Source organism: Octodon degus, unplaced genomic scaffold (assembly GCF_000260255.1).
Source record: "Octodon degus isolate 3935 unplaced genomic scaffold, OctDeg1.0 scaffold00028, whole genome shotgun sequence".
Taxonomy (NCBI): domain Eukaryota; kingdom Metazoa; phylum Chordata; class Mammalia; order Rodentia; family Octodontidae; genus Octodon; species Octodon degus.
In genome coordinates, this window is record NW_004524604.1 from 18,493,814 (window position 1) to 18,504,699 (window position 10,886).

A 10,886-nucleotide genomic window follows, 5' to 3' on the forward strand; every position below is an offset into this window, starting at 1 on the left:
GCGCGCCACCTAGTGGCGTAGATGTGCACCGCCTCGTGTTACGACCCTGCTTCCCGTGCCCATCTCTGAGGGACTGCCTCTGGGATTCCTGTGAATTGCCTGGCCACCCCGTGGTACTGGTGGTTTCCTGACTTCTAGGTTGAGCCTAACCTTTTGTGTTTGTTGTTTCTTGAGCCAGTCTCTCTGTAATTCAGGCTAGCCTTGAATTTCCTATGTAGCCCAGGCTGACCTCAAACTCAGCAATCTTCCTGCCTCAGCCACCCGAGTGCTGGAATTATAGGGACCACCACGCCTGGTGGCAGCCTAAATGTTCTCTGAGATTACAGGCATGGATTTGTAGTTATCTCCTACCGTTTTGCAACTGCTAAACATTTAAATTAAAACATCAAATTCAACTTACTCTATCACAGTTTTCTGCCTTAAACCTGCTTCTCTGCCCATTTTCCCAAGCTTGTCCTCAGCATCAGAAGTCACTCCTAGGGTCCTCTTCGCCTGTGTGTCACTTACTCGCCCCCACCCTGCCCCCACCTGTGCAGACATAGGGCCATGGTGTTCTGCCATGAAATTCATTGCTTATGTCACGCTATCCACTGATTTATAGCAGTTGCTATCAGTCAGTGCCATAAAATAAAACATAAAGTTCCAGTCTATTTATATTTAAAGACCTGTGGTTAGTGACTGCCGTACTGGCCAGGCCAGGCCCCCTGAGCCCCTGTGATGGTGTGATACCCTTCACATTTTGCCTGTCTTTGTAGCCCTTCCAGCCTTCATCTCTAGGCCCTGCCACCTCTCTCCATCTGCTCTGAGCATTTTGGGTGTTACCCATGCATAGGGAAAATTGTAGCTAGGTTTGAGAAAAATGTATGAGCAGATTCGTACTTTACAAAAATCCCACTGGCCACAGTGAGGTGAATGGGTGGAAGGGATCTTCTGATGATAAGTGGGTTCTCTGGTTGCCCAGGTCAACTACACGATGACACCATGACACTACAGAGATAGGACATGAGTGGGAGATAGTGACAGGCTCTGGTGGTTAACAGGACTGAGGAGACCAGGCTGGTGGCAAGAATGTTCCCCAGGTCCCTAAGGTGCACGGTGGTGGTGGGGGGTATCATCCACTGAGGCAGGGATCCGGGCTGGAGGGGAGATTCACAGAGGAAGCTGGGTCTTGTTGGGCTTGAAGTGTCTGTGAGATGTTCCAGTAGAGGTGACATACAGTCAGACATACGGGTCTCCAGGCCAGGGAGACAGATTCAAGCAAGAGCTTTGAATTTAAGAGCCTCAGGAATGAGGCTTTCACTCTCAGCCTTTTATTCAGTAGAGTTCTTGAAATTTTGGTAGGAGCACATCCAGGTTTTTTGCAGCACAGCTGCAAATAGCCAAGACATGGGACCAGGCTAGAGGCTCATCAGCAGATGAATGGACAAAGAAAATGTAGTATATGCATGATAGGTATCTTTAGCCTACTGAACAAAGAAGGATATTCTGTCATTTACAAGAAAATGGGTGGATCTGAAGCCGGGCAGGTTGGCGCACTCCTGTAATCCCAGCACTCAGGAGGCTGAGGCAGGAGGATAGTTGTAAATTATAGACCAGCCTGGGTTATGAAGTGAGCTCAAGGCCAGTCTGAACTGCATAGTGAAACCTTGTCTCAAAAAGACAAAGAAAAGAAAAGAAAATGGGCGGAAAATGGGAGATCATCATGCTGATGAAATACGCTGGACTCAGACCAATACTGTATTCAGATATCATGAGATCTCCCTCATACATGGAATCTAAAAAAGATGGCAAGCAAGTAGAAGGAAGAGAATAAGGGGAGTAAGGACAAGTAATGAAGAGGATGACACAAGCAAAATACATACATTGAAACCCCCTCAATATGTGAAACTAGGTGGGACTAGCCAGGTGACGGACAAGGAGGAATGAAGATGGAAGTATGTGGTGTGCATGTGCAAACGTGGCAAAATGAAGCACAGGGAGGAAAAAATAAATGTAGGAGCTGTTAATACAGAGATAGTTGAAGCCATCAGTGAGAATAAGGTTGTCTAGGAGAGGCTGCACACGAAGGAGAGGAGTGGGGATTGAGGCTTCAGAAGAAGCAGCTTTCTACAGAGGAGGAAGCTGAACAGGAGAGGCTGGGAGGAGGGAGGGTGCCCAGGAGCACCTGGCATGAAAGAGAATGCTTTTAAGAGGGGCGTATTGGGCACCTCCCTCTGATCCCAGCATTCTGGGAGGCTGAGGCAGGAGGATCATAAATTGGAACCCAGCCCAGGCAACTTAGCAACTTAACCAGACCGTGTCTCAAAATAGAAAAGGGAAAGAGGAAGAAATGTGTGGTGAGTGAATTAACGTGCCAATGAGACTTCAAACAAGGGGAGCACTGAATATTTCCATTTGATTTTGGGAGTGGAGGCTTTTTAAGAGGTGTTGTGCAGGCGGAAACAGGAGGCTGAGGAGTGTGGTGAAGGAGGTAAGGAAGCTGGGGTGGGAAGTGCCAGCAACTCAGCACAGGCTGGCAGAAAGGAGGAAGAGACTTGGCAGCCGGCTCTGAACGTTGATGGGAAGAGCCACAGAGGAGACCAGGTGGAATCGCTAAGCAGATAAAGGCCGCCAGGGTTAATGGATTGGGGACAAGAGGATGGCCAGTGTGCTGACCCTTCAGAGGAAAAGGGGGAAAGAGGCCACGCTGTTATTAAATAAGCTCGAGGGGAGGAGGCCTCCTGGGGGGGGGGTAGGATGTTTGAGTTTGAGAGGCTGGCGGTGAGGACTACAGCCTGGGTGTGGCTAGCTGAGGAGGAAGCCCAGGACAGGGTCCCTCTGTGAGGAGGGTGGCTGTCGCAGCATACATGGAGAGGAGGCTGAGGAGCCAGGGCCAAGGGTGTGCATGCAGGGCGCCACAGCCTGGAGCTCAAGGCCAGAGCAGACAGCGCAGGGAGAGCAGCAGTGTGGACACTGGGCTTCCGCAGGAGCAGGACCCCATGGCCCGCCCCAAAGGGTGTCCTCTCGTGGGCGCTGCTCCTAGGCAGGGCCAAATTAACAAGTAAACAGTACGTTCGTGAGGGATCCGCAGAAATAGTCGAAGAGCAGCATTGCGATTGCAGATATTTAGCCGAGTGCCTTGGTTGTTTCATTCCCTTATTACCACACCTAAACCAATAATTAAAAAATATTTTTTAAAAAATCCGTAAGATGATAATAGGGATCATGTACTTTCATGTTAGCCCGGTATTTCTCAACCTTGGCACTAGTTACATTTGGAGACAGAATTTCTTGTTCTCACCGGACGGCAGTTGGCGGTTCCAACTAGTATCTGCTCACTGCAAGTCCCCTACTTAGGACAGGCAGAATGTTTCAAGATATGGCCATATGCCACCTCGAGGGCAAAACTGCTTCTCGTTGAGAGCCATTGTGTGTATCTGTTTCCTTTTATCTCTTAAGTTTGTCTTTGTCTCAGTTCTTAAACTCCTTGCAGCCACTGCCAGGCTCAAAGTAAATATTTAGTGAGTGCTTGCATCTAATTACAGATGTAGGGCTTTATAGGTCAGAAGCATTTCAAAAGCCCAGTGCTACTCACATTTAGGCAGTGGCGTATTTTAAATGCACCAGCAAAGCTTCTTGAGCCTCCGGGACACCGTAGGATTCCTGTGAAGAATTAACATATATTTTATGGTGCAGATTTATTGTACTGGGTTTTACTAAGCAGAGCACATAAAGCAAGCTATGTATTTTTGGTTAGTGTTTTATATAGAAGAAAGCGATGACAGCTAAATTTGGATTATCTTTGATCTCAGGTTTAAAATTCAGCAGAGGGTATTGAGTTGCCCTAAGGAAATTAGAGCAGGACTTGGAAACATGAAGCATTTCTTCTGTACAGTTTATAATTACTTCATTGCAGTGACTAATTTGTGGCTTGGGGAAATAAATGGTAATTTTAACAGGATAAATTCAGATGTAAACATCAATTATACTTGGATTCGTTTTCCTGACTCTTACGTCTTATTTGAATTAAGGTTTAAAACCAACTGTGGCCCTGTGTCAACAGAAGTGTAGACGGACGGGGACTCTGGAGAGCAATTATTGTTCAAACAACTTTGGTAAGAAATAAAACCAGGCTTTTGTCTTGAATCAGAAACTTGAAACTGCCTGCTTGGTCTCACAGGAATTCCCACGAATTTGGTGGTGAAGGGTCAGTCACATTGCTCCCTTGCTACAGAAAACAGACACTAGGTTGTGCTGTGCTGTTCAAACTATTAGATTTCATAGGCGAGAAAAGTAAGTCTTCAGAAAATTTGCTTCTTTTACCTAAGTTCACTAACTTGATTCCTGATCCAGGATTCTGCTACTCGGTAGCCCGCTAACTATTCCTGAAAATATCTGCTTCCTTTGTTCTCCACATATTTTTCATGTTCCAAGTGTTTTCTTACACATCTGTTGTTCAACTAAAGCACACTAGAAACACAGCCAGGCTCACAGTCAGAAACGGGCCTCCCTCAAGACGTTCAATTATTTCCTCTTTGGTGTTTTTCCAGAGTGTTAAATTAAAATCTGGAAATCTGAAGTCCATTTTGGAAACTTAGAAATTGGAACCTGAGGAGATTGTACTTAATGAAATTAAAAGACTTCACTCTGTGAAAGCTACTTAAGAGCAAAAGATACTAAATTTGGTTGTGTTGGTTATTTTTAAAAACAGCTTAAAATTAATATGTGAAGTCTTCTCTGAAAAAGAACATTGCTATAGCAGTTTACTCAAAACAAGAGACCTCCCCAGAGTGGTTTCTCTGCTTTTGGGTGCCTTGAGGTGTTAGCTCCCAGGGTATCTTACAGAGAAAATGCAAAGACACTGAGGAATCTGGGGCCCTTGATTTTACTGTAGTCTCTATGCTGAAATTCAGATAACTGGCATAAAAATGAAAGCACCGAGTGCCAGGTGTCCTTACCACCATATCCAGGTTAGCATGCTATAGCAGGGGCCTCAGCAAGAAAGACAGTTTCTGATTATTAGAGAGGTGTCCCCCTCCCCCTGGGGTGAACAAACACAGCTAGATTGGTGCTGGGGATGAGACACAGGGCACAGACCATCAACTGCACAGACACAAACATCCTTGTGATTCAACCTCCTAGTATGGGATTGCCTCTAAAGTTTCAAGATCTCACATGTTCTTGTGAGCATCTTCTTCATTTGATCCGTTTGTCAGCAAGGACAGTATAGAGTCCCCTCTCGGCAACAGACAGCAGTGAGGAAACCATTTAGGTTCCTTTCTGAGCTATCAACAACAACCAGACTAATAATACAACTCCTCAGCCTCTTTTTTAGTCTGAATTTTGGGGATAAAAATATACAGTATCAAATTCAAGGGCTCCATGAGGACCTTTTCTTTAACATTAAAATGTCTTGTTCTTGAAAAGTAGAAGGCAAAATTCTTTTCCCTTATGCTTGCCTTGTGTTTTCCTCTGCAGTATTAGTCGGTGCAGTTATCACAACCACGCCTCGGGGTGAGAGTTTGCAGGCCACAATCTCAATCATCAACATCTATAAAGAGGGAAACCTGGCAATCCAACAGGCGGGCAAGAACATGAGTGCCAAGGTTACTGTGGTCTGCAGGCAGTGCCCTCTCCTCAGAAGAGGTAAGGAGAAAAGCTTTCTCTGACAGCACAGAGGCTGGGACAGGAAGACAGAGGCTCTCTGAAGAAGACATGGATCTTTCCATACCTTGTACAAAAAGGTGACGGAGGCCAGGTATGGGGGTGCACGCCTGTCATCTCAGCACTCTGGGTGGCTGAGGCAGGAAGATCAAAAGTGTGAGCCCAACCTGGTCAATTCAGTGACTTATGAAAACCCTGTCCAAAAATAAATGAAAAATTTAAAAGGGCTGGAGATGTAGCTCAGCACAAAGGCCCTGGGTTCAAAAGGCCCCAGTGCCAAAAGAAGGCTAAAAATGATGAATGAGTCCCAGAGAGTACAAAGTTGAACCAACAGGAAACAGACACTAAGAAAGCAGTTCAAGGAAGGGCATTTCAGATTACTGCACTTCGATGCTGCGTTTAGAGAACAGCGTGCAGCAAGCCGAGGAAGTACAGAGCCGAACTTGAGATGGGAAAGTGACACCTAGGCTAGAAGTGAAGACTCACCAACCAGCCAGCCATCTGCAGCCTGGGACATGCAGTGGTGGGCGGGCTGACTGCCCGCGCAGCCTGTGTTCAAGGAACTGGCACACGTTACCAGCTCAATGTAGCCTTTTGCTCGAGAGTGCTAATCCTTGTGATTTGATCCTAGGTGAAGTAAAAGTGTGATTATATCATTTATAGAAAAAAAATTTACTCAGAGATGAGTTGTAGTTTAAGCTGTTTCTTAGGGGAGAAAATACATACAGCAAAAGATTTATACTTTCTTTCTTTAGGTCTGAACTACATCATTATGGGCCAAGCGGGAGAAGACGGGCAAGGCAAGATCATGCCAGACAGCTTCGTCATGATGTTCAAGACCAAGAACCAGAAGCTTCTGAATGCTTTAAAAAACAAGCAGTGTTAGTGGTGAACTGTGTCCATTTAAGCTGCATGCTGTTGTTGCCTTTGAAAGATCGGTCTTCCCTAGGTAGACTCCACATGGAGCGTCCCCAAGGGCTGGATGCTTCACCCTTCACACAGCGTGGGTGTGAGGCCTGCAGTGCTGCCGCTCCAAGTTCTGAGCCTGCGCTGAGGCGGGCAGACAGCCAAAAGCCTGCCACCCTGCGCAGCGATAGGAAGCTCAAGGGATCGGGGGTGCCAGCTTGGATGCAGTTTATTTGTACATCTCTGTAAGAGGGTATTTTAGAATTGAGTTGTGTGAAGATATAAAAAAGATTTTATAAGTGCAATATTTATAGTGATACATGTTTTGCCTTCAAGCATTTGCTCTGAGGTGTTACATTCTTCTCTTGCATTTTTAAGTCAGCGCTTAATAAATATTTAAATGATCACATAGCAGCTATTAAACTTGTTCTTATGAAGAATGGGATACTGTAAAAAAAATTCCCTTTTAGGGACTGGGGATATAGCTCAGTGGCATAAGTGCCTGCCTGGCAAACCCAGGGTCCCAAGTTTGATCCCTCGTATTGAAAAAAAAAAAAAATTCCCTTTGAACAATAAGTGGTAGTGCACACCTGTATTCCTAGTACTTGGGAGGCTGAGGCTGGAGGATCACTGCAAGTTTGAGGTCAGCCTGGGCTACACAGTGAGTTTAAGGCCAGCCCTAAGTACAGTATATAGCAAGACCCTATCTCAAAAAAGTTTTTAAAATATTATTTTCATATAAGGTTGTCTTTGTGTTAGTTTATAGTTCGTTAAGAATTAACATTCTAGAGCTGGAGAGATAGCTCAGTAGAATAAGTGCTTGCCTGGCAAGTACAAGGACCTGAGTTCAATCCCTGGTTATGAAAAAAAAAAAAAAGAATTAACATTCTAAAACTTTTAGGGGCTTGGTACATCCAATAATATCAATAAACTAATTTCCCTCAGCAGAAGCAGAGAATATCAGAGCTGTCATGCTGTCCCTTAGGCATCTGGTCCAGACTTCCTTATTCTGTAATTGAAATGGATACTTTGATATACTTAATGACTTGCCCAGAACAAGTCTCCCAAGAGACACAGTCATCTAAGAGTCCTGGTCCCAAACCCAGTACCTTCACTGCCCTACTGTACTGACTGGCAGTACTGGTACTTAGGCTCAGAGTTGGTAACCTGAACAGTAACCTCTTGTTAGAAGTGCCATCAAATCATGAATCCACCAGTGGGTGAATCTGCTGGTCAGGTCAGGTCCCTTGTGAACCAGTCACCCCTTTAAGACCCACTTCTGCGTACTGCTGCACTAGAGACTGAGCTGTCAGTGCAGGGAGCTTTGGGGGACGCCTCAGATTGAAACCACAGCAGACTCATCACAGAGCTGCTTCCAAAGTAGCTATCCCTGCAGCGGGTGTGATGTTCAGCCCTCTAAAAGCTAGCCCACCAAGGCCATGGAGAAGGGACACCATTCTGTAGAAGGGACAAAGGACATCAGCAATGAACAAAGACTTGGCTCACAAGGTAGAAGCTAAGTTGTGAACCTTATCTAGAAATAAGGAAAAACTACTATTTTCAGTGAAAATTCTGGGCCCTAAGGACAATCAAACTTTTTTTTTTTTTTTTTTTTTTGGTATTTTAGTACAGCGTCTCACTATGTAGATCGGACTCATAGTGATTCTCCTGTTTTCAGCCTCCCAAGCACTGGGATTATAGGCACACACCACCTTGCCCAGTCTCAATCGCTTTCTCAGTGCTGCCCCACAGGTGGGGCCAGCATAGCGCTGGGGATTGAACCCCTGGCCCCTGCGATTGACTAAGCAGGCACTTCAATCCACTGAGCTACCTGGCTGGCCCTGGTCAAACATTTCATTGGCAACAAAAGGTGAGAATACATGTTTCAGCCACTAAGCGAACCTAAGGAAGCAATGAGTATGAACTGCTGGGAATCATTCCCTACCGCTCCCGCCGACATGCCTGCTGGCACGGGGATTCACCCCCTGCAGAGGTGCATGAGCCCGGCAGGCCCAGCTAAAGCACGTAACAAACTGCACAATAGACTGAGTTAGTCTCTTAGCCATTCAAGCAAGATCTGTTTTCTTAAAACCAACTGTTACGAGAATATTAAATGAGTCACGTGAATATAAATTAACTTTAGAATATCTTAAAATGACAACAAAATACAACCTCAGTCACTTTCAGACTTATTACTTAAAGGTCTTTTTTGTTGTTGTATTTTTGGTTTTGGTGTTGGTCTGTTTGAGATGGGGTCTCACTGTGTAGCCCAGGCTGGCCTCAAACTCGAAGTGATCCTCCTGCCTCAGCCTCCTGAATGTTAGGATTACAGGCATGCAGCCCCACAACCAATTTTAATCTCATTTTTAATTTGATCTGTAGTTTGGAAAAATACTTCATTTTTAGATATTTACTGTTCTTCTGGAATAGTTACTTTGAAACTTCTTAGAGGACAAGATCTCTTTTGATATTATGTCAGTGTATTACAGATATATGGATAGATACATAGACTTAAATACATCATCTGTACATTACAAGAAGCAAAGAATTCATGAATTTATACTTAGCAAATGTATTTAGTATTTTAACTTTATGAATAACTCATAATGTCTTACTTACATATCCATCTAACTTTTTAACAATTACCTCTACATTGTCCATAAGATGTAAAACATCTGGTAAATACAAATTAACGTCCTCAAACAATTTTTTTTTTCCTTTTGTAGAAGAAAACTAACTCTCAAAAGTAGAAGATAAAGTAAGGCAGATAGGGTGGAGGTCCTGAGTAGTCTGGGGTCGAGTTAGCCAAGGGCTGGAATAATTTAACTTAAGCAAACTGAGTATCAGGGGCCTAATGGAATGTAAAAGACAAACAACAGGTCCCTATACAAGTGAGAGAGACCCTGGAGGAAATTAATACATATGAAGCTGCTTGCTTTCTGGCCATCAAAAGCCTGCCTGCGACCAGGAGCATCCCTGCCTTCTACCGAAAGTTGTATAAAAAGCAGTGCATTTACACATCCATGGTGTAGCTTTTCCTGTTATCTTTCCTGTGAAACACACACTGAGTTGTTCTCCCTCACTTGCTGCCTGCTGTTCTGTCAGCTTCCATCTTCCTGGCCCCAGAAAGATTTAAAATTCTAAGATTTTAACTCTTAGAACAGACGTCTGGGGCTTTTGTCACACTGACTCAGGTAAGGTTTCTTTCTTCTTTTTTTTTTCTTTGCTCTCAGTACCAGGGATTGAACTTAGGACCTTGCACTTGGCAGGCAGGCACTTATGCGGCTGAGCTATATCCCCGGCCCCAGGTGAGTTATTTTTAAATCAAACTCTCATGTCACCAAAAGCAAATTACCCTGGATAACAAGGATGCCTGTAAGTGACTTGGAAGACCATAAAAGGACTTTGCTAGTCAAATTTTTTTTTTTTTTTTGGCGGAGCTGGGGATTGAACTCAGGCCTTTGTGCTTGCCAGGTAAGCACTTACTCTACTGAGCTATCTCCCCCAAATCACAAAGCTTAGAAGACTTAGAAAGCTCCAAGAATTGAAGGGACAAATGCACCATGTCAGTGTCTCCTGGCTTCTGCATTCCAGAATCCAGGAGGCTATCACTGCGGAGCATGAACCTAGTTTTTCCAGGAAATTATAAAGAAGTATAGCATGGCTGGACTGTGTTTACTCAAACACAGAATTGTCCATTCCTTTTCACAGACATAAAAAACCCACAAATGGACTTTTATCAGATAATTTCTAAGACACTTTTAAGTTGTTCCCACTTTTTATTTTTTTATGTATTTAGTACAGGGCCTACAGGGTCTCACTACACAGATTGGACTCGTAGTGATCTTCCTGTGTTCAGCCTCCCACACACTGGGATTAAAGGCGGGCACCACCATGCCCAGTCTCAGTCCCATCTTATCGTATCCCAGGGGCTGGGCTGGCATGGCAGGCCAGGGATCCAACCCCAGTCCCTGTGTCTGCCTAAGCAGGCATTTTAATCCGCTGAGCTATCTGGCCGGCCTCATCTTTTATTTCTATTTTTAAGGGAATACAAAACAGTAATAATTAAAAAATTAGAAATGATACAGAATTTCACTAAACAAAAATCACATGACTGCTTAGGCAGATGCAGGGGCTGAGAGTCTGATACCTGGGCCTGCCCTGCTGGCCCCACCCCCAGGACATGATGAGATGGTGATTGAGACTGGGCATGGTGGTGTGAGCCTATGATCCCAGCGCTTGGGAGGATGAAAACAGGAAGATCACTACAAGTCCAATCTGTGTAGTGAGACCCTGTACACCCTGTCCTAAGTACAAAAAAAAAAAAAAAAAAATCA

At 44.6% G+C, this 10,886-nt stretch overlaps 1 protein-coding gene across 1 annotated transcript in view; it reads left to right on the plus strand.

The window, feature by feature from the left end:
• The window catches only part of Pcolce2 (procollagen C-endopeptidase enhancer 2), an 89,450-nt gene extending 82,485 nt beyond the window's left edge, over nucleotides 1-6,965 (plus strand). Inside the window, exons 8-10 of the mRNA XM_023712950.1 lie at nucleotides 4,011-4,094; nucleotides 5,458-5,625; nucleotides 6,399-6,965. Coding sequence (XP_023568718.1) covers nucleotides 4,011-4,094; nucleotides 5,458-5,625; nucleotides 6,399-6,529 — 383 coding nt within the window. The 3' untranslated portion in view covers nucleotides 6,530-6,965. The remainder of the gene's footprint in view (nucleotides 1-4,010; nucleotides 4,095-5,457; nucleotides 5,626-6,398) is intronic.
• The last annotated feature ends 3,921 nt before the right edge of the window (nucleotides 6,966-10,886 follow it).